The sequence below is a fragment of the Penicillium subrubescens genome (assembly GCF_028828155.1).
Source record: "Penicillium subrubescens strain IBT 31985 chromosome Unknown utg000001l_segment0_segment0, whole genome shotgun sequence".
Classification (NCBI taxonomy): Eukaryota; Fungi; Ascomycota; class Eurotiomycetes; order Eurotiales; family Aspergillaceae; genus Penicillium; species Penicillium subrubescens.
The window spans coordinates 377,783-401,141 of NW_026643151.1; the positions used below are offsets into that span (position 1 = coordinate 377,783).

The 23,359-nt window shown below is 47.7% G+C and overlaps 6 protein-coding genes across 6 annotated transcripts; all 6 read left to right on the top strand.

Moving 5' to 3' along the window:
• Nucleotides 1-704: 704 nt before the first annotated feature.
• On the top strand, nt 705-893 carry N7473_000096 (uncharacterized protein; the record flags this gene model as incomplete). Its single annotated transcript, XM_057146036.1, has 1 exon — nt 705-893. One exon carries the CDS (start codon nt 705-707, stop codon nt 891-893), a length of 189 nt encoding a protein of 62 aa, XP_057013922.1.
• A 1,179-nt stretch (nt 894-2,072) lies between these two features.
• Nucleotides 2,073-3,487, top strand: N7473_000097 (uncharacterized protein; the record flags this gene model as incomplete). The annotated part of the gene is made up of 2 exons (XM_057146037.1): nt 2,073-2,777; nt 2,837-3,487. 2 exons carry the CDS (start codon nt 2,073-2,075, stop codon nt 3,485-3,487), a joined length of 1,356 nt encoding a protein of 451 aa, XP_057013923.1.
• An 8,455-nt stretch (nt 3,488-11,942) lies between these two features.
• On the top strand, nt 11,943-14,173 carry N7473_000098 (putative phenol 2-monooxygenase; the record flags this gene model as incomplete). Its single annotated transcript, XM_057146038.1, has 5 exons — nt 11,943-11,983; nt 12,040-12,166; nt 12,308-12,798; nt 12,819-12,898; nt 12,966-14,173. 5 exons carry the CDS (start codon nt 11,943-11,945, stop codon nt 14,171-14,173), a joined length of 1,947 nt encoding a protein of 648 aa, XP_057013924.1.
• Nucleotides 14,174-14,817: 644 nt separating this feature from the next.
• N7473_000099 (putative importin 13) lies at nt 14,818-17,901 on the top strand (the record flags this gene model as incomplete). The annotated part of the gene is made up of 1 exon (XM_057146039.1): nt 14,818-17,901. One exon carries the CDS (start codon nt 14,818-14,820, stop codon nt 17,899-17,901), a length of 3,084 nt encoding a protein of 1,027 aa, XP_057013925.1.
• Nucleotides 17,902-18,832: 931 nt separating this feature from the next.
• N7473_000100 (endopolyphosphatase) lies at nt 18,833-20,857 on the top strand (the record flags this gene model as incomplete). Its single annotated transcript, XM_057146040.1, has 2 exons — nt 18,833-19,019; nt 19,095-20,857. 2 exons carry the CDS (start codon nt 18,833-18,835, stop codon nt 20,855-20,857), a joined length of 1,950 nt encoding a protein of 649 aa, XP_057013926.1.
• Nucleotides 20,858-21,256: 399 nt separating this feature from the next.
• N7473_000101 (rhomboid protease PCP1) lies at nt 21,257-23,222 on the top strand (the record flags this gene model as incomplete). The annotated part of the gene is made up of 5 exons (XM_057146041.1): nt 21,257-22,088; nt 22,145-22,248; nt 22,306-22,639; nt 22,703-22,877; nt 22,931-23,222. The coding sequence occupies 5 exons, from the start codon at nt 21,257-21,259 to the stop codon at nt 23,220-23,222; spliced, it is 1,737 nt and encodes a 578-aa protein (XP_057013927.1).
• Between the last annotated feature and the right edge of the window lie 137 nt (nt 23,223-23,359).

Genomic DNA, 23,359 nt, shown 5'->3' on the forward strand with positions numbered 1-23,359 from the left:
CCCTACGCTACCACCGAGCATTACTACAAGACAGACTCGCGCTAGTCGTCTAATAGATACGAGTCTTTCAGACCCTCTAAGCCGCCTAGCCGAAGTATTCAATGCTAGAGGCAGGAATCAACCTCGGTTGAGGTCGGAGAGCGTGCACCTCGACGTCGCTCCTAAAGTCGACCTAGGCGCTGCAATTCTAGACACTCACTTTTAGGTGATCCGTAACTTCCGTAAGGTACTACAAGAGGAGAAGTTAGAGACCTACCATCGATGCCGCGAGAGATAGTTCGGTCTTCGTCTAAACCGGGACAGCAGTTATTAACGGTGTCACAGATGCGATCAAAACTACGAAATCCATAAGTTTTAACTAAACAATAGTATGATTCCTCTGATAGTGCTATCCTACCTCACCGATCTTACCTAGGTCGAGGAAATGTTGATCGCCAGGGTCTATGTCACAATACAGGTATTCTAAATGCGCGGCCACAAATACTATCCGCGCTAGATATAGGCAGCTAGCTTTGTAATTGCTAAGCCTTCTAGAAATCTATTGCGAGACGATTCTAGGATATCTGGCCACTAATCTTGGCCGTTTCATAACACCCTAGTCATTCTAGAATTGTCTCGCAATGGATTTCCAGAAGGCTTTGCAAATTACAAAGCCGACTCTAATCACCGTTACTGCCTTTGACGCTTAAATCAAGCCCGGAAAAATGGATTTGAACTGCGATGCGATAGCCATTCAAACGCCGCCACACTTCAAACGAAACTGCGCCTCGCGACACAGCATCAACAATAAGGACATGGAGCTAGATCATAGCGACGGCACCTTGCGACACAACACCAATAAGGAAGACATGGAGCTGAAACGGGCACCAATGCCTCGTTACACAGGCCGATAACAGTGTCGGCTTGGTGACCGCTAAGGTCTTCTAGAGCATGTTCCTTAATGCTCTGGAACACCATTCTACGGGTTAAATCAACCCATCACTTATATTTGCTTCAGCTCATCTACATGGACCGGTATATGGACACCACCAAGCCATAGGTGATGAACTGTCGCCGTCAGTGCTGGGTATGCAAGTCAGCCTTGCAGCCTCCTCATCCGATGAGAGATATTCGACTGCGTTATTATTTGCAGGTTACTACTGGTTGAGGACCTTAATTTGCTTTTCAACCTGCGCTCTTGTGCTGCTCCCCGTTACGAACTTGATCGAAAATCAGACCTTGCCGGCGTGATGGCCAAAACCTCTCATGGATCGAAGGGGAAGAATTCTCTTCGACAGAAAAGAGACCGGCGCAAAACGAGTCTAGAGAACAAGTCACACGAGTTTAGCCAGCTTTGTGGGGCAGACTTTTGTTTAGTCATACGAATTCGAGATTCTGGGCAGGTCTTTATCTTTAGCGCGGATCAGTCTGGATTTTGGTCGTTCCTTCGCTCTCAGCTAGTATGTCAAGGCAGAATATCTCCTGCGTTCTAGTCTTCTGACCTTTCTAGGGCTCTTACTACCCGACAAAGTTCAAAGAACCGAAAAGGGTCTCTAGCATGCTCAGCATCACTCCTTGGTTAATTGTTTAAATATATAGATTCTCCCCCACAAGGTCATCAATAAGACAAAACAGCTCTACTGAGATCGGGAAGAGCCGTTTCCGGCCGGAGAAATACAGAAATCGATTGGATTCACTTCGGTCAGTTCTGAGCAGTCCCTAGTGATCATCTACCTAAGAAAGTTTTGCCTCTACTGGATATACAGTACCATCTTCGAAAGATCTACTGACTACTGTACTGTAGCAGTGAGTAATATCTCCGCTTGATTCAATGACTCTATAATCACAGCCAGAGTTATCACTAAAGGTGAATACTGTACCCAGGGTTTGGACAGAAAGCGGAAAAGTCATGACGTCGCTGATTCTTGCCTCGACGCCGCGACGTAACCCTTCCCACTGAGTCCATTCTAAGCATAAATATATTCCGTGGTATTTCGCTCTCTCCTAGCTCCTAGCAACATATTTCCTGAACCATTCAAGAAAAGAACAAGTCTTCTCTTCTCTTTATTCCTCCTTCCTTTCTAAGCAGGTGGATGGATTGTGAAAACCCTACTCAACTACTTTCAAACCAGCAGTCAGCTCAAGCGGCTCTTGTCGGTGTAGTGGGGCGATTTCTATCCGTGCAAGAAACTGCTCAAATCATTAAACAGTTCGAATCAGAAAATTGGCTTCCGAATGGCCAAGTCCTCTGGAGTGGCATTCCTCGGGAAAAGGCCCAAGAATGGGCTGATAGGCATCGACTTCAAACATTGACCACAGCAATGGGGCCACTCATGGATGAAAAACACCCAGAATGCTTAAAACTGAAAAAGAATCACCGGCAATGGAGTAGATATGTTCATGGTGCTTCCGCTATATTTGCTTGGCGTATAGCTCAGGGTGAAAGGGTTACACTGCTTTCGCCTCCACCGCCAGAGCGATTTCATCCGTCAGGTCTTTCTTATTACCAACTCATCGAAGAGCCCATAGTTCGGGGCTTAATCAATCATAAATCTGTTCGAAAAATCATTATAACACATCCTATGACGGAGAAAAGCGAAGACGAAGAGTTTTATTATGAGCTATGGCCAAATGACAGAAGGGAGGAATGGGTGAAACGATTCGGATCGAGACCCTGCAAGGGGAAATGGAGACAAGTAGGACACAGCAACGATATAACGGAACTGAGAAGCTTAATGACTTCCAGTGAATCGCACGTCTGTTCGTCTGAGCAGTTCAAGCACCTTGAAAACAGAAAGGTTCGTTATTTCGCACGTTTAATTGTCCGTTGTGGATAATATCTTATGATATAGTCTAGGTTGGGTTTAGTAAACCCGCGTCTAATATTTTAGTGCTGTTTTTATTTTCGCTTCTTCAGAATAATTTACCGATACTCATTTTGTTCTGTTTATTATATTCGCTTTTCGACAAAATAGCGGGAGGGGATACTGCAATGAATGAAGAAAAAAGAATATTTGAAATAGCTGAGTCTACTTCAACTGTGACCTCATCTGAAAATATCAACACTGAACAGGAGACAGCGAAGAGGGTCAGAGATGAACGAAAAGCAAAAAGAAAAGCACTCGATAAGGCCCACCAGGAGGCCTTAAAAAAACTCAAGGATGAGGTGAAAGCAAAAAGAAAAGCCCGTAACAAGGCACAGAAGAAGGCAGCAAAGGAGCTCAAGAATGAAGAGAAGGCGAAAGGAAGAGCCATCGAGAAAGCACAGCAGGAGGCCGCAAAAAGGATTAAGGATGAAGAGAAAGCAAAGAAAAAAGCCCGCAACAAGGCACAGAAGAAGGCTGCAAGGAAACTGAAGGATGAAGCGAAAGCAAAAAGAAAAGCCCGCAACAAGGCACAGAAGAAGGCAGCAAAGGAGCTCAAGAATGAAGAGAAGGCGAAAGGAAGAGCCCTCGAGAAAGCACAGCAGGGCGCGGCAAAGAGGCTCAAGGATAAAATGAATTCTTAAGAGAAAGGACGAAGGTTTCTTAGTATTGTCAGTATATGGATCTCCGTTGAACAGACTGCTCGCCATTAATTTCATGGGCTTGAATATTATGTTCGAATGTGAGTTATTCTCGACAGGACATAGCCCGTACAGTGGTTATACCATAGCGAACGTCAATCACGAGTATCGTCCTGAGATATTGCTACACAGTAAGGTAGGTTAGGAGACCAAGGACGAAAGGCGTGGCGAATTACCGGCATACCATGGTCTGGTAGCGTAAAGCACCAACATTGTGGACAACTTATGCTATATCATAACAATAAAGCACGTATCTTGTATGGCATTTCTGAATAACCACGAGTTACCTATCTTGTTATAAGGTGAAAAAGGATTCAATTCGCCGATTAATGAATCCATATCAGTATGCGAGAGTACATAACAGTGATAGTATGACGGAATCGATTATCCGTCTTCGCCTTCAACAAAACTTGCACCGCCATGGCAATAATCTAGTCTAGGTTTTTCTCTTCTCAATCCGCTGACTTGGTTCTCTGCCTAGATAATTTCAGATAAATCAAAGGATTTGATGCACTAAAAGCATACTTTGAATGAAATTCTTTCGTATTATAACAAGGCTGCTAGGAAAGTAAAGTACCAGGATCCTTGGCCCCTCCGGGCTAAACTCCCCTAGATTCGAGAGATACTTTTATCGAAGTCAAAGGCAGGAAAATCCACAAATAATTACCCCGAGAAGTGCGATTACTAGTCGAGGGCTTTGTTGGGCTCCTCTAAAGTACCTTACGTAGGGTAGGCTCTAACCCGTCCCAAAACAAGACGTACCTTTATAGCCGATAAATACATTATGCTTACAATTGTGATTTTTCCAGGATTTGCTCTTCACTGATATTGCTGACCGAACCCAGCAAAATCTCCTATGTTCATCCTCTATAATTATATCTCGGAATGATCGAGATAAACTCATTAAAGCTGACCTAGCTAATTGGAATGGCCTAACGAATACATGAATTTCTTTTATGATCGAACCCTCCACGCTTATTCGTCGTACTCCACACTGGACAAAGCCCTTACCAAATTCTATACTAAGGAGGAAAGGGCTTCAGGTTCATATTGGCGTTGCTACTTTCATTGATTTAATTTAGCTGCTGCCATTGCTTAAGGCGGCCGTGCTGGGGTGGGGACGGAACACACAGAGCGTTCATGCGCTTCATTCTCAGCCTTATTAAACAGGTAATTCTTACGGAACCCAGTGACATACTGAGTATACCCGCCATAAGCGATAGAGAAATGGCTCGTATATTATCCCTTGCGTGTCACACTGGCCTATAGTACGCCGGGATGCCTCACAATTCTGGCTACGGATTATTCAGGTCTTCCTCGTCTTGTTTGATGAGTACCGGTCGCCCTGGCGAGGCCGTTTTGCTGCGATACATTCCTGACGCATATGCAAGATACGGTGACGAGCAACGTGTTCGGGAGCGAGAGGCTACCCGCTCCCACTCAAAGGTACAATACAGGGGTTTAGTGCCGCTATGAGTCATGGGAGCGACGGGGACATACTCGCTGTGTCGGATGCGGGCCACGAGACGTCCCATGCGCGATGTACGATCATCCCCTCGGTGATAGTGGTCTCGCCGGATTTGAATTTGCGCGAATATGCTAGCTTACCACAGGCGTAGGAAGAGCATACCCCGGTGCTCGAAATACGAAACCACTGAGGCTCATTAGTTAGAGAACTCTAACAGACGAGGTGACTGTCGAATCAGCATAAGATAAACGGGCTTATAGACACACCTAGTACAGCAGTACGTAGCTGAGTAGTGCTTTGTCGATGACATTTCTTGATACGTCCAGTGCTGTGGACAGACGTCTGGACTAAAGGTAAAAGATCCGTTGTACTCATACTATCCCATCCTGAAGGCTAACAGGCTGAGAAGTCTGGGGCAGTGGGATCAGATGCGAGGATAGTGACGGTTGTGGGGGTGTTTAAGAAGCTGGTCGTGATAGTCATGAGTTGGAAGAAATACACCCGCTGGACTGCACGTATGGAGTTTCAGTACCGTAGCCATGACGCTCGTTGCGATGGTCGTCATCACATAGAGCAGGGAGAGAAGCGCTATCTTCCCTGGGCTGTTGGGCGGAGCGCCTTCAATCATTCGGCTCTTCTGCTCTTCAGCGCAGATCTTGTCTCCGCACCACTGTCAAGATTGCTAGTACTGGGGCAAAATGGAGAAAGGATGCAGGGAAATCCGAGATAGGCATGCTCTGTAATGTTGTTGTCCATACACTGGACCCTGAATTTTCCCCGCATTTGTTTACTTTATCAAATGTAACCCCATGGGGCCCCGACAAGGACCAGAAGCAACGCCAAACTTCTAACTTCCCGGATGTCTCCTAGGCCACGGAAAATAAATTAAGCGACCCAAAATGATAAGCCTTGCAGGCTAGCTGCTAGCTTTGGGCGCTTCCGGGATGTTAGGTTGCATAATTATCACATGACATAACACACTTCAAACAAAACTATAAACTATCTAGACTCTAGAGTAGGCCTCGACATGGTCCGGTTCCGGTTCCTCAGGTCAGAACCTGGAGTCGGACCATCCGGGTCCCAGGTTCCAACTTGTAGAACTGGAACCGGACCAACAACCCTGCAGGCTCTTCCCAGTTCGCACCTGCAGGAACCTGGAGTGCATAATTTTGCCAAGAAATTTCCTATTTTGGCTAGATAAATTGCTGATTCATTCCTTTTTATTACTGTTATTTACACCTGTTCTGGTTTCGGCATCAACTGGTCTTCGACTGTACCTTGCTAGTACATGAAATTATATGAAATGATCTCGTATGTCAGTTATTTCGGCTAGAAATATGGCTTCACCTTTAGATTTAATCTTACTTTAGTCTTTGTGGGTGGGGAGATAGTATACTAAAGAGATCGTAGTGTAAGATAGTGGAAATATATATTTTACCTCATATAGCTCTGTAGAACCGCTTTAAATAATATAGACGCCTAGAATCTCAATTGAACAAGCTAAAAATATGCTCAAATGAACAGGATAGCTCTCAGAAGTAACATCAGCTTTTTAAATTTAAATCGGCCTGCTAATATGAACAATTTTTGTCGTCCAAAGTAGCTAATCTACTTAGCCGCAGTATCTGCTAAAGTCTTCGGTCGGCTGATTTCTGTAGAAATACTACAACCCCAGAGGCTACTAGGTTCTCCGGGGCTGCCAGGTTCTACCTAGTTCGACCCGGGAAGAACCTAAGAGAACCTAGCGGTGTAGGTTTTAATAGCCAATTATCACGCGCAGCGGCAGTAGACCTAGTCTATATTGAAATATCCACGCGTTCGTACAGCTAGCGACGACCGCGGTATACTAACTTTTCTGATAAATCCTTTCCTAGTTATAGGGCTTTCTATAAGTCTCTTCTGTCTATCTACTCTCCCTTATACCTCTGTTCTCTTATTCATAATATCACAGAGTTAACTCTCTTAGTTCTCCGATCAGTATCCCTTATCTATCTTCGAGGATACACCTCAAGATAACCTACCTTTCCTTCTATCCGATAGCGTCTAATCCTTCCCCCCTAATATATTATACAGCGAGACTTCAGATTATACCACGGATATTATTTTTTCTCACCCTCGATCAGTATCTCCGCTAGAGATCCTTAAGCGCGTTAGATCTCTAAGAAGGAAGAACTTTGTATTATAGACGGAGATAGTGAACAATAAATTTATCGAATAGTAGTTGAAAACCGAGTTTAGTAGCCGTATCAACCGCAATCTGTTCGAGGATAAGCGTAGAGCACGAACAGTAGAATATTAGAAGCATTTTCACTAAGTTGCTGCTATTTCTAATAGGGAACCGAGGGTTATATACAAAACATACGATTATACCCTTTCACACCCCGTAGATAGTCACCGAGGAACGTCTTCTATGAATAAACACTACTAGGGGAGTGTTAATTATCGGAAAAAGACACCACAGTCAAAGGATATTCGAAGACTTATCTAAAATAGGGTAAGTTAACAAATATATCTACTTATCCGACTTATAATAATATTAGGTTTACACTAGATATATCTCGCACCCCAAAAGTCTGCCTTTACAAACGATACCTAGATTAAGAGGATTCTCATCTTCCTCTCAAGCTTACAACTACCGTTCTAGCTTGTTAAACACCCCCAGTTTCGCGCTTTAGTTAAAACAATCCGTCTTGCCCCAAGTATACCCGAATTACCTACATCGATTACTATCCGTCGTCGGCTATATATAATCGTTAAAGAACGGCAACAGAGTCTCCTTTAAACGCTACCTAAGGATAGGAAGCTCTCTATTGTATTAGATTGTTGGACCTCACCTTTCCGCTAGGCCTTTATAGCAGTTACTAGGTATTTTATTGACCAAGACTGGAACTACCGCGAGATACTGCTTGGCTTTGAACCTGTTCATAGTTCGTATACTAGTATAAATCTTAGCGCAGTTCTCTTCCCACTATTACAGAAGTATAGAGTTAAGGATAGGGTATTGACTATTACTACTAATAACGCGTCTAATAACTCAACGCTAGTAGAGAGCCTTAAGGGATCTATTCAGGGGCTTAAGCTACTAAGCAATATACCTGTTATCCGTATACTATATATTGCACACGTTATTCAGCTTAGTCTGAAAGAGCTTCTTAGCTAGATGGACGCTAATCCGAAGAATAAGCGGGAAGAGATGGATTTTACTAGTAGAACTGTATCCTCTCGCCGAGAGAATTATAAGATCATCTACACGCTAAATAAGGTACGGTTACCTCTTACTTATCTTTCTAACCTTACTAATAGTCTTCTATCCACTAGATCCGAAAGCTTACTATCCATATCAACAAGAGTCCCTAGCGCCGAGAGCATTTCTTAGAGCTCCAGACCAAAGAGCCAAAGCTTGTGCCGATACAAGATATCAAAACCCGCTAGAATTCAACCTTTCTAATACTCCGGCGAGCGAAACGGCTACAGTCAACGTTCAATAAGTTCTGCCGGGTATATAACTAGGTAGATCTTCAACTAAACGAAGAGGAATAGCGCCAAGTCGACTATCTTCTTTCAATCACCCAACCGTTCTTTAGCTTTACCAATAAGGTCTCAAAGAGCAGGGATATCACTATCCACACCGTCTTTAGCATCTATAATGCCCTCTTTGCTTACCTAGAGAAGTCAAAGGGACAGCTAGTGCGAAAGCAGGCTAAGTAGAAGACTGTGATGCTTAGAGCACTTAAATTTGCAAGGAAAAAGCTTTCGCAGTACTACATAGCGACAGACGATATTAGCGATGATCTCTATCCGATTGCTACTATTATAGCACCTCAGAATAAGATTAAATTCTTTCAGAAGCCAGAGTGGGAGCTAGAGTAGGCTCCTCGATACCGTAAGAGTCTCGAGAAGTACCTCATCCTATATAAGAAGCGTTATTTACAGTCCTAACCTATACGTAGTAGTGTACCCTCCGCAGCACAGGTCTCTAACCTAGAGTTGATAGTATCAACTACCTAATCTAGCTAGTCTCAGACGAGCGTTGATAATAAGCTTAGGCGTTACCTAGGTAGTAGTAAGTAGACGTTCTCTCTTGTACTTGTTATATACTAACCTTACCGATAGGTACTCGTCTGATCAATCCGCGTATATTCTAGAAGGATAATCAGAATAAACTTCCTATTCTCGCAAGCCTCGCAAGAGATATCCTTTCTACTCCTATATCTAGTGCTAGTGTTAAGCGGTTATTTAATTCTACTCGTGATATCTGTCACTACCGCCGAGGATCTCTGAAGCCCAAAACCATCCAGGATCTTATAATAATAATATGTACTACTCGCTTTAATATTGAATCGGAGAAGCTGGCCTTTATTGATGAGTATCTATCTATACAAGAGATTTATACTAGAAAGGAAGAGAATAAGGCTCAGAAAAAGAAGGAGGAGGTATTCGATCTGATTAGTGATAATAAGGAGGAGGAGGAGGAGGAAGAGGACTACACTAATACAACATCTAAGCCGAATCAGGTAGCTAATGAGAGTGTCCTTAGTAAAAGACCAAGAATCGAACCAACAGCAACAGCTCTACCTAGTACCCAGGCGCCGCTTATTCAACAAGACAGGAATAGTGAAGACAAAGAAGATAGGATACCTCTTCCACAGAATAGCTGTACCCAAAGGCGTACATCTAGGCGGGTTCCGAAGCGTATACGAAGAGATAAAGATTTATATAAATATCAAAAGCTATAGAAAAGATAGAACCCCAATTACATGCTATTATATTGCGTTAAAATCTGCCTAATCTGCTTCAATTCTATTTCTTCTTTCCGTGTAGAGATGTAAGACGAATACTTGAAAATACGGACCAAAACTGCATAAAATATGCAGGTCACGGGGCTTCCCTAGTTTGCAGTGTTTGAGGAACCTGCAGGGTCTTCAAGAACCTGCAGGGTCGGTTCCAAGAGCCCAAGTGTAGAATCGCGGTTCTAAAAACCCAGAACCTGAACCGGGTCTTGGCGGTTCTGGAACCGGACCGGACCTGGAGAGTCGCGACTCCTGTCGAGGTCTACTCTAGAGTCCGATCGGCTAGGGGGAGGAAGGGGTTAGCTACTAGCGGGGCCCTACCGGGCGCTAGTGATAGTGTAATTCAATCAATTTATAAAATCGGGATGCTTCTAGTCGAGGTCAGCTAAAAGCTTATAGATACGCTGTAGCTCGTGCAGCACTTCGTCGTCTCTTATCCTAGTAAAAAGGGAGATCACTACCACCAGGAATAAGGATAAGCGCTTAGGTAACGGTAGTCTGCCTAAATTAGCAGCAGTAAGCCACTGCTTAGTCGTCTTTAGTAGTCCTAATGCGTTGGCTCTAGTATTAGGGTCGCCCTCCCCTCAGGGGGAAGGGAGCGGCCATAAAGAATCTTTCGAGGCCCTTCTTCCGCCCACCATGGTCGTAATTAGCTCGCAGAGCTGGTAAAATTAGAGTTATTCGAATTGTCGAAGGGAGAGGAGTCGATTGATAGGCTTTACGAAGGGCCCAGAGTGGTGGTGTGGCAGATTGTGTTTCGCCAGAAAGTTTTGAAAAAAGCCAGTGTATATGTTACTCCTGGGGTATGTCCTCATTCATTTGTTAAAGCCGTTTATCTTTTCCTCAACTACTATCACATATTATACTGGATGTGCAAAGAAAGTAATGTGACCATATACAAGCTTGCAATTCGCTCCTGAAAAAGCGGACCAGATTGAATACACCGCGTTCGTATTTCGCTGGTTGCATTGTTATACTAGAGAGAGCTCCCGCAGGGGGGAATTCAAACACCATATCAACTCATTGTTCATCCGAAAATGATCGAGTAGTGACTGTGATAGGCAAAATCTGAAGTCCGTCTTGTTGCTGAGTCCGGAAAACGCCAATGACGGGTTACAGCTGTTGCAGCAAGAAAGAAGATCAAATAAACCTAGGCCGTACAACAAAAATATCGAGACTGAGGAGGGAAGAGAATAGATCTCTACAAGAAAAAGGCTGATATTCATATCCACTCTCCTCACAACTAAATCTTCATGCCTCGGGCTGACACCATGGCAAGCTCTCTAAGGTCCATGTTAGCGATGTTGATGCATTTTCTCCATCGGTTGTTTTCCTTAGACCCGGACTGGGTCCGCTGTAAGAAATGGAATTCATAGTCGCACACGTGTCAAATAATTGTTTCAACGGCCGAAGCTGTTCCACAGGCTCCGTTAGCTTTGACTCAGCATCTGCTCAGCGTCTAGACTGTCAAAGAATGACCATTCAAATTATCAGCATGGGGCAGTGTTACAATGATGCGTCACTTTCTCGGCTTTGCCTATATGGAGTCCTCGACCATGAATGTGCATAGATTCATCGGGATGGCCTGGATATTTCCCAAATTAGGAAGTTACACATACCCAAGCATAGCCAATAAACATTGCGAGGGGGAAGGCGCTGATATGGCCAGCTCGTTGTCATGCAAAAGTTCTGAGCAGCGTATGTGATGCATCAATCGATCTTTATCATCGCACACCGACTGAGGCGGAGCAGCTTCCTATCATTCACACGTTACGCGATTATCATCCCCAGGGCCACGAAGCCGGCTTCGGAAGGCATCTACACTCTCCGTTCGACCCATTGCTACACAGGTTCAAGAAGGTCCCAGCCCCACAATCCAATCAGGAGATACGCCAAGGTTGCCGGGAAGGCAGCACAGCGAGGTAGTGTAAGGAGAGTCAGCCTGCAGACTTTGCCACGTATGAAGAATGGACGTGAGCCTTTTACCCGTCAATCAGGGTTCCTTCCAGCCCCAGGCTACCACCATTGAAGATAGCAATCCAGCTAATTTATGTAAAAAGCCAGCTATCCACGGCCATTGCTATTGCATGCCAACAAATTCTCGCCAAATTGTCATCAAGGTTGAAGTATCACAGGAAACATGGACACAGCAAACGACAATGTCGAATCAAAAACAGATGTGTAAGAGGATGATCCAGTTGTGTATTGCAGACAAGAAATCTTACTTGCTTTTCTAGGCTCATTATCGGAGCAGGGCCATCTGGTCTGATGGCAGCATACTGGTTGGCCCGCTGTGGCATTAAAGCGCGCATAGTCGACAAGCGGGGGACTAAAGTGTTCACGGGTCAAGCTGATGGTTTACGCGTGAGAACTCTGGAGCTTTTTGACAGCATAGGGTTTCAACATCGTGTTCAGCAGGAGGGTCATATAGCTGTTGAAGCTAACTTTTGGGTCTGGCAGCCTTTTGAAGACTGGTAGGGCAATAGCTGATGACAAGTGCAATAGGTTCCTGATGGGAAAGGAAACCTGATTCGGCAGGGTCCACACTGTAGCTCCAAAGCCAGCGAGTCGCCGTTTCGCAATATGCTACTGAATCAAGGCCGTATTGAGAGGTTCCTGCTAGACAGTATACAGCAGCATTCCGACCTTCAAGTTGAGCGAGGCGTGATTGCAGAGACTTTTGAGTACGATGATGATATGGAAGAGGATCCAAATGGCTATCCAATCACCGTTAAGCTCCGGACGTTGAGTGATGAAGAAGCAAATCCCCCGGGCCTCCGTATCAATGAGACCAACCATAGCGCAGCGACCATTGGAGTGTCTCGAGGCAGTCTACTACCAGACGACTGGAACGAGTTAATTACAAAGAGTAAAGCCAAGCAGACTAAAACAGAGATCGTCAAGGCCAAGTACCTTATTGGCTGTGACGGGGCACATAGCTGGACGAGGAAACAAGTGAACATCCCCTTGGAAGGTTCAACTACAGATCATATCTGGTGAGTAGAAAATAGCGCAGGACATGGGCTTCTTTCGAGGCTTCGACTGATATGTCCTATGCCAGGGGTGTGATCGATGTGGTTCCCATCAGCGATTTTCGTAAGTATCACAGCCTCATTGTGGTTGTGGGCAGCTCAACATAGTCTGACTAACTTGGATAACATAGCTGATATCCGTCGTTTGGGTACCGTCACCCATGCGACCGGCACCATCCTCTTCATTCCACGAGAACGAAGCATGGTCCGTTTATATGTCCCTGTACAGACGATCGAATCGACCGCTCCTGGTGATGGCCGTTTCGACCGCTCAAGGATTACGCTGGAGATGATCAAGGGACGAGTTCAAGTGATTTTCGCTCCATATACTTTCGATTTCCAGATCTGTGACTGGTGGACTGTATATCAGATTGGACAACGGATTGCACCAACATTTTCGAAAGGAAACAGGGTATTCCTTGCTGGAGATGCGGTACACACGCATTCGCCCAAGGTGGGCCTGGGAATGAATATGAGTATGCAAGATGGCTTCAATATCGGCTGGAAGGTGGCCTTGGTGGCGAGTGGCGTTGCCCAGCCATCGATTTTGGCTACCTATGATGCAGAGAGACACTGTCTAGCCGAAATGCTGCTCGACTTTGATCGACATTGGTCCGGTCTATTCACCGAAGGTGAGGGGGAAGGCAAAACCCAGAACATGATCAAAGTCGTTGAATTGTTTGAAGATTTTGCGGATGGGCGAAAGTCATTCTATGGTGCTAGCGAGCTCGTATGGAAGTTTGAAGATGACGAAGATCCACCTGCGGCTCGGAATCTGATTCCTGGAGAGCGTTTTCCTCCGGTCAAGCTGCGTATGCAAGCGGATGGTAACCTCAGATGGACAACCAGGCTTCTGGAGAGCGATGGACGATTCCGAGTGGTGATTTTGGCTGGTGATATGCGAACAGCAACGCAGAAAAATCGCCTTTTGACTTTGACACAACGTCTCTCAGGAAGCAATGATCAGAATGGAGCGGTACTTCATCGCTATGTTCCCATTGCAGGACGTTTCGAATGCGCAATCGATGTGATGGCGATCCACAGCGCGCCGTGGACTGAAGTGGAGTACTTCGATTTCCCAGACACCTTACGTCCATTCGATCCGGTACGGGGCTGGAATTATGATAAAATTTGGTGTGATGATGCCTGTCCGTGGAACAGGGATTGCGATGGAAAGGGTTATGAACGATGGGGAGTGGACCGAATGCGGGGTGCCATGGTGGTTGTTCGTCCCGATCAGTATATTGGATGGGTTGGGGAACTAGAAGAGGTGATTAGAATGACTTGTTACTTGGATGGAGTTTTGATCCGTAAGGCAGCCAATGATTGCCAATTGTAGGCTTTGGGGGCAGAAACATCCAAATGCAAATTGAATTTCGTCTGTCCACTGAGCTAGATATAGCTCACCGTATTCCATTCTTCAGAGCCGTAAGTCATTATTTGTCGGAGAACAAGGTATGTATTTTCGAGTGTTCCAAACATAAAAAGAGCCAGTTTAGGGATGAAAAATGCTGAGATCTCGCTTGAAGACAGTATCGAGCGATGTTGATGTTGAATTCGCAGGACTTTTGGAGGTATACGGAGATTTAGAGCAAATCACGTGATGTTATCTAGATCTGGGGCGGGGTTGGGATCGTGAAGTCATGACACATCCAGTCAAAGTCACCCCAAGAAATCTGTTAGTGAAAGCAGTTGAAAGATTAATTGACCTTATATACACACTTTGTAATCTCACTCAAAGAGACCTTGGCCCTGGATGCCTCTTAATTAGAAAGACGTGGCCATGCTGGGAATCTCGGAAGAACTATATTCCGGAGGACGGCCCACTCTGGCGGGCATTGAAGGGATGACATAAGGTTCTCTCAGTTGCCCTGTGTGTGTATCAACCGGTCCACATCTCAACCCACCAAGGCCATTCCTCGGTGCCCGCTCACATCACAGACAGCAGCTGGTGAAAGACCCATGGCAAGCCAACCTACATTCATGGGCTCAGGTTCTGGGGATCCCATATCAGAGGCTTACACATTGGTCACTGAGCTGTACTCTCCCGCCAATCAAAGAAATCCAACGCGAATCAATGACATTCACACGCGTCTGCAGCAGCTTCAGAGAGGCGAGCATGCCTGGCAGATTGCTGATGCACTGTTGAGAGGGCCCTCGGTACACCATCGGTTTATGGGGGCCCTCACCTTTACGGTGAAAGTGAATGTCTCCAGTCAAGATATTGATGAGGCGACGAGCCTACAGGTCTTCGAGCATCTGATTCACAACTTCGTGATGATTGTGAAGGCAGGTGAGCAAGCCATGGTCGTGCGGAAGCTTGCATCCAGCCTGGTGACCATTTTCAAGCATCCAACGTGTCCTTGCGAGAGAGTACTGTGGCAGGTGGCAGCCAGTGTGGCCCATGGGGGCTATGTCTCTGAACAGCAAGCCCGAACAGTGAACTTTTCGACTGGTGTGCTGCCCAATCTTGACACCCAGCAAGTCACAGCTTTGCTATTCTTCTCGGTTACCCTTGCTGAGGCCACGCTTCGGCTAGAAGACGAGCCCCATGAGGTGTCCGGACCAGCAGTTCGACGAGCGGTCACCAACACCCAAGATGGCCTGTTATTAGTCAAGTATATTCTGCCACAGATATCAGACCAATCTGGAGGGGATTTGGACTCGCAAATCCATCAGACCCTAGGGGGTGAGGTCATGAACTCCTGGAAGGCATGGCTAAATGTTGCTTCCAACTGCTCGCTTTCAGATGCAGCCGAAGTTCATGACCTGGCGGTTGCTTGTGGTCGCAACATCATGGAGACCCTGAGAGTCCCTATTCTGAGCGAACTCGCGGCCACTACACTCACCCAAGTCTTTGAGAGTCGCCGTTCCGCTTTCGACGACACTTCCATATGGGCTCTCTCACAGGTCCTCGCCGACTCGATCGTCACAAACCATATCATATCCCTCACAGAGGGCCAAGAAGACTCCGAGGGTATGACCTATGTCGATCTCTTGGTGGCTTACCTATCACATCTCCAGCTGAAAGTCTTCAGCGACCCCATGAAACCGGAAAATGCAAAAATCCTCACTGTCGCCCACAACATCTTCAAAACACCAGGCTATGCAGTTATTGACGACCCAGCGACGCCTCGTGTGCTCGAATTTTGGAATGAAATTGCAGAGGGAGTGCTTGATGAGTTGGAGGCAAACGACCCTAGATGGCAAATGATCAAAGCACAGCTAGCACAAGTCGTGCTTGGCCTGTTCAACAAGCTTTTGTACCCTTTGTCAGAGGACTTGGCCGACTGGAGCGATGAGGAGCGGAGTGAATTCAATGCGTTCCGCCACGAGGCCTGCGATTATCTCCTGTCTGCATATCCCATTCTTGGCGTCGATTTGGTGAGTGTGTTTCAAGAAAGTGCAACAAGCCACCTCCAAAATGGTGACTGGCGCGGGTTCGAGGCTGCCATGTTCTGTATTGCCCAGCTTTCCGAGGCTGTCGATGAGAATGGCCATGCAGACCAATGCCTAGACGCTATCTTTGGCAGTGATGCCTTCGCACGCCTTTGTGCTGGCGGGGAGACAGGGATACCTCTCAAGGCACGTCAGACTCTGGTGGACACATTCGGAAAGTATGAATCATACTTTGAACGACACAACGCTTTGCTCCCCGGTGTTCTTAACATTCTCTTCGAATCCTTGAACTTTGAGTCGTGCGCCCAGGCGGCTTCCCGATCTTTCTTGACCCTCTCAAAGGCATGTTCTCGAGTTCTGACGTCGGAGCTGCCCATCTTCTTGGATCAATTAGACCGATTCCGCACCAAGCCAACAGCTACTTCCTCCACCATGCCCAAAGTCCTCGAGGGTATTGCTACCATCATCCAAAGACTGCCTACAGATGAAGAGAAAGTACAGACACTTGAGCGAATTCTTAGCTTCTTTGTTCAGGAAGCCACCAAGGCGCAACAAGAGGCTGCCAACTCAGCATATGATATCGCTCGCTCGCATGGCCACCTGATTCTGAGCTGCATTGCCAGCATCGGAAAGGGTCTTCGATCGGATGCGGACGAGGTGATCAACGTCGATGCCGCCGCAGCAGACCAGAGCCCATATCCTCCGTCCTTTTGGAACTCCGGACCCGGGTCACGGGCTCAGCAGCTCATCATGGAATCAATGCGACTGCTTGTCGTGGGCTTCCCCGTGGACAGCAACATGATCGATTCCGCATGTGATATTCTCAAATCTGGGTACACCGAGTCATCGGGACTGTTTGTGTTCCCCCCATCCATGACGGTGGACTTTATCAAAAGTTTCCCACTGGGCATTTCCGGGACTGATGTGATTATGGGAACTGCATCTTCATTCTTGGCCTCTCATGCATCTCATTTCATGCATATTCGTGACGAGGCGGTGGCGTTGATGATTCATGTTGCCCAGCTATTTTCATCGATGCTCGACAATCCAGATATGTACGATCCGGAAACAGCCAATGCCGGCATTGATTTTTTCGCTCGTCTAATGCCGAAATACTACACGGTCTTCTACTCTCTGACGGGACCCCTGCCATCTCTGGCAGCTAATTCGCCCCATCAGAGCACCCCGGTATTTACTGTCCCGATGAACTTTGCTCTCCACGCGTTGACCCGACCGGAGACATTGACTCTGCGCTCGGCATCTGCCTTCTGGATGGCCGTCGTGGACCTTCGCGGCAACTCTCCCGAAGAGACCGCCGCGCTCGATCAAGTCCTCGAGTCGTTCATCCCCCGACTTAGTCAGACCTTGGTCAATCAGATCGCCGGTCGCTGTGCGCGGTCGGATCTGGCCTCTCTCAGCGATGTGCTTCGCCGCTTGATCTTCAAGCAGATGGCGCTCGCCCGCCCCAGCATCAATGCGGCTCTTGAGACACTGGATCTTCACACCACAGACGGAATCGCTCATCCAGTCCCGATTCTTTCTTCGCAAGACAAGTCTCGGTTCTTACAGTCCCTGGTCGTGGCCCGAGGAGCGAGACAGCAGTCGGTGGAAATCGTTCGAGCCTTCTGGCTCAAATGCCGGGGGATGAGCTATGATTATGCCCAGTAACTGCAGGGGAATCTCATGAGAAGCATGTGCATTGACATGATCACGACATGACGGTTGTTTTTCCTTCACACTAGATATCCACAAAAGGCATCAATGGTTACGAATTTAGATCATTCACATTATCCGTCTAGGCAGTAATGTAGCAGAGGCACGTCGACGCCCCTGTTGACTTCCACTGTAAAGTTTCATAAGTTTGAAAGCCCGACAGGTTTTTATAATCATCTTGTCCGCCAATGGTTGAACAATGAACTAAAAAATGATACGGGAGCTATCGACAAAGACGGGTTAAAAGACATTCAGAATGATGTCCCCAGGGAGGTGAAGTTGGAGCATATCCGATTCAGACTTTGAGCTGCCACCTAAGACATCTGACTAGGGCCGAGATGTTAATAGCCTACTATCTGAACAGTGGTGGGAAGTCTTGACTGGCTCTAGACTGTAATCTAACGGCTGCCTGAGGCGGCTACAGCGGGTGATCGCCGGCACGTGTGGTGATCATTGGATATAGTGGCATTGTGCTATATACTGGTGGGCACGTGTGTTGGGCGCCGATCCGGGGCGGCACCCAAAAGAAAAGAGAAGTGGGCAGGTGCGCAGACGAGGCAAAAAGGAGGGGGAACATGAAAGCGAGTCTCATGTTGAATTTTGATCCCTTTTTTACTTCTCTTTTCTACCGTCTTTCTCTCTCACACCATAATTACTGCCACCACAGTCACCTATCCGATCCGAATCCTTCAGAACTCGACTGCGGCATCGCAAATCTTCTCCGAGGTGACTCAGCATCACTACGCTCGCCGATTGGTGGCCTGGCCGGCAGCCTTCGCTGCGCAGTGACGTGACGTGAACTGCGATAAGATCGGGTTTATCCCCCCCCCCAAAATCCTCGTCGGTTTGGCCGATCCACAAACTTTTGGGGACGGTCTGCATGAAGATGTTGTCGACAGTCGCATTGCTCACCTTGTGGGCCAGTGCGGCGGCATCGACAATTCCGGTCGTACAACAGCCCTTGGCCAACCCCGACACAAACCCTAGCGCCCATGTCGTGCCCGATGATGTACTCCAACCCCCTGCAGGTCTAGCCGCCTCAGGGCCTCGCGGTCGATTTTTACATATCACCGGTACGTGCTGGATAGAGTGGCATCCCTTCCTACGTGAAGAGGCAGCTGAATACTAACCAGGGCCTACGAGAATAGATTTCCACCCCGACCAATTCTACAAAGCGGGCACCCTGCCCGACGAGAGAGGCGGAACATGCCACCGCGGCAAGGGATCGGCAGGTTATTTCGGCGCGGAGGGCTCAGACTGTGACTCTCCATTGTCCCTGGTCAATGAAACATTCCGGTGGATTGAGGAAAACCTCAAGGACAAGATCGACTTTGTCATCTGGACAGGGGACTCGGTTCGCCATGACAACGACGAGAGACGACCACGAACAGCAGACGAGATTGTGGAACTCAACGAGTTTATGGCTCAGAAATGGGTTGAACTGTTCGGAATCAGTGATCAGGCCAAGAATCCAACCAGCATCCCCCGACTCTCCGTGCCTGTCATACCTACCTTTGGCAACAACGACATCCTGCCCCATAACATCTTCCGAGGAGGCCCCAATACGTGGACCAAGAAATTTGCTGGAATTTGGCGCCATTTCATTCCCGAAGACCAACGCCACACTTTCGTCGAGGGCGGGTGGTTCACCATAGAGGTCATTCCCGGCCAGCTGGCCGTCATCAGTCTGAACACCATGTACTTCTTCGAATCCAACAGCGCGGTGGATGGGTGCAGTGCCAAGTCGGAGCCCGGATACGAGCACATGGAGTGGCTACGGGTTCAGCTGCAACTGTTACGGAGCCGGGGCATGAAGGCTATCCTGATGGGCCATGTGGCTCCCGCTCGGTCGAATGAGAAGAAAAACTGGGACGAGAGCTGCTGGCAGAAGTATACTCTGTGGATGGATCGGTACCGCGATGTCGTCGTGACCGGTCTTTATGGGCACATGAACATCGACCATTTCATCCTGCAGGACAGTCACAACGTCGACATTGACGCCGTGGTGGAGGATTCCACGGAGGACACGATAATGATTTCCTCGAAGGAGGACTATCTTGTCTCACTACGCAAGCAATGGTCTTCGCTGCCATCTCCACCTTCTGGTATATTCGACAAGCTACGCAGCTCGTCCGATTCTCTCGATTACGTTGCAGCCAAGAAGAAAAAGAAGAGCAAGAAGGAGAAGAAGAGAGAGAAGAAGGAGCGGCGGTACTTGAAGAAGATCGGTGGTCCATTTGCCGAACGATACAGTCTTTCGTTGGTCTCCCCGAGTTTGGTGCCGAATTATTTCCCTACACTGCGGGTAGTGGAATACAACATCACTGGACTGGAAACGCTTTTGGTGCAGGATGATTCCATTTACAATGGTATTGAAACCTCTGTTGATGCGTCTACTGCTGAGGGGTCAATTCCGCTTGAGGCTCAAAACCCTGCGGTCGAGATCGAGAAGAAGAAAAAGAAGAAGGACAAGGACAAGGACAAGGACAACAAGCCACCAAACTTCAAAATTCCCGATCCCCCGTCTTCCACGGCACCCCCGGGCCCTGCCTACTCCAATCAACCATTCACCCTGCTAGCCTACACCCAATACTTCGCAAACCTGACCCGAATCAACGACGAGGCCGCTTCCCAAAAAAACAAGGCCCCTCGAGTCGACTTTGAAGTCGAATATTCCACTGATGATGATGGCGCCTGTCAGATGAAGGATTTGACTGTCCGTAGCTTCTTGGAGCTCGCCATTCGCATCGGTGAGGAGGGTGCGGCTGCCACTGGTACGACCTTCTCCCTCGACCCTTCAATCACCAAGAAGAAGAAGGTGAACGAGGCCTGGCGCACGTTCCTTTCTCGGGCATTTACTGGGTTTGTTGATGTGGATGATTTGAATGTGAGCGTATACAATAACCTTTGAATGGGTTTAATTTTTGTGGATATATTTTTGGTTCTCTTTCTGTTGCGGGATGTACATTACTTGAAACATGATACATGGGTTGCATTTAGGTGGTTTGTGAGGTTTATACTGCATTGACTGGGAGTTATTTCTTGGTAGAAAATGATATTGCATTGTATATCTTAAATTGCGTAAATTAGGTTGCCATTGTCATCATCATTCATGTTCGAATACTCGACTTCCCGCTTGAGTGATTGGAATCACATGTGAATCTGCACGGGGAATACCCCGGTTATCGGAACAACTCTTTCTCCGAACCATCGGCATCGGCCGTCCAGAAGTTGAGTGAGCCTCCTCCATTCCTCTTCAACACTCGTGTTGTCCACGTCCGACGAGGTTTTCCCTCGCCTATCCCAGGTCATGAGCAATGCGCTCTGGGTCGCATGGCGGATACCATGCTCGGGACTCCGAAGTCCCAGTGTGTTACCTCCAGTCTCCTTCCGTCCGATTTGTCGGAACCTCCGCATGACGCCATGGAGTTTGTCCAGCAGCCCGATCAACCGCCCTTTCAGTTCCTTACACCCCACGTCTCTACATGGACATCGGCCTAGTGCCTCCACGATCATCTCTCAAAATGATGGCCCTGCACCCACCCAACGAAGGTTGAAACGGACCACTGCAGCCGCAGCAGCTGCAGCAAAGACATTCGAGAGCTTGCCAGGCGAGAAACCACGTCCCGATGCACAGATCAAGTCGATTTTCGCCTCCAGCAAGATTTCCGCAAGACTAGGGAACCGCACATTGGCAGTTCTTCAAGCTCGCCGGGTAGAAGGTACCCTCGACCTCGACCTACCATCCGACATTACTCGTGCCGTGCCCCAATTACAACTCGATACCGCGTTGGAGTGGCTGCGCCAGAACTATCCCATCGACGAGGATGCCGCAATCCTAGCCCGGATTGAACGAGAGGAATACGAGGCGGAACAAAAGCTTGTCCGACGTGCGGAACAGCTGGGTTTGTACAAGCCCCAGAGTGGGTCCTACGAGGCAGAGCTTGGTGAAGACAAATCCGTCTATGGAAAGAGTGTTCTCAAAGAGGCGCGGGAGAAGAATGAGAAGCGATTATTGGCCGAGAAGGAGCGCAAACGTCAACAGTGGCTTGAGGGTGAAAATGAGGAACTTGAGCGTTTGCAACGTCAGGTTGAAGGGAACACGGCGCTGCAGAGATATCAAGAGTCTGCGTTGACAGAAGGTATGGCTATTTAACACTGGGAAACTTCCAGTTAAACTGCTGACAAACATGAACAGCTCGTCCTCGCGCGGATCCTAATGAACGTCCCTACCTTGCGTGGGTTCAGAAACACCACATCGCGGGAACTCTAAATCAAGAGGAGGCTGTCAATCTGACCACCGTATGAATAACTCTCTTCTCGGTTTTATGGAATTGACTAACGTTGGAACCATCCCAGTCTCAACGCCTTCTTGCACCGCTGATCTTCACCATTATTACCCTAGGCCTTTGCTATGTCTTTGCCCAAAACTACGAGGCCCCTGCTCGACAAGATCGCATGTGGCCGGATATTCCTCCCGCAGCAGCAACAGTGGGAGCTATCATTGGTGCCAACCTCGCCGTCACCTTCTTGTGGAAATATGTTCCTCCATCATGGAGATTGCTCAACCGCTTCTTCGTCATTGTTCCGTTCTATCCAAGTGCTCTGGGTGTTCTCGGTAGCACATTCAGCCATCAGACGTGGAGACATCTTGCCACGAACATGATGGTTCTGGGTCTCATGGGAACCCGAGGTATGATTTTTGTGACATGATCGTCTATGTACCAGAAAGCTAATCTCGTTTAATTACCCACAGTCCACGACGAACTTGGCCGTGGAAACTTCCTGGCTATTTATCTAGCCTCTGGAGCCGTTGGCTCCATGGTATCTTTGTCACGTAGCGTCCTTCTTGGGTACCTTGGTATGACATCACTTGGTGCTAGTGCCGCTACCAGCGGTATCGTCGCAGCATGGTGCATGTATCACTTCGAGTAAGTTATCTCCCAACTCTCTCTAACACTTCCAAGTCTAACGCATCTCTCAGTGACAAAATCACCATGTGGATCCTGCCCCGTGATCTCCGCGAGACGCTCTGGACTCAGGGCTGGATCTTCCTAGCCTGTCTGGTTGCCACCGAACTCTTCAGTATGGTAACACCAGCACGCTTCCTGCGGGTCTGGCCCCTCTCACGACTCACCAAGATGGACCACGCCGCTCACTTGGGCGGTTACTTCACCGGAGCTGGATGCGGCTATGCACTGATCCAGCAGCGGAGGGCGCGGGAGCGAGAGCAACGAGCCCGTGATTCACAATGGCTTGATAAGTTTGTGCGGTAATTGCAATGCCCTCAAACGATATCGCCATGAGTTGAAATTATTTGTGCATTGAAGTATGTATGTATCATGGGCCATCATCGATCTGGCTCGGCGTCTTGGGATGTGAGTTTTTGTGTTGGGAATCTCAGCACTGTATT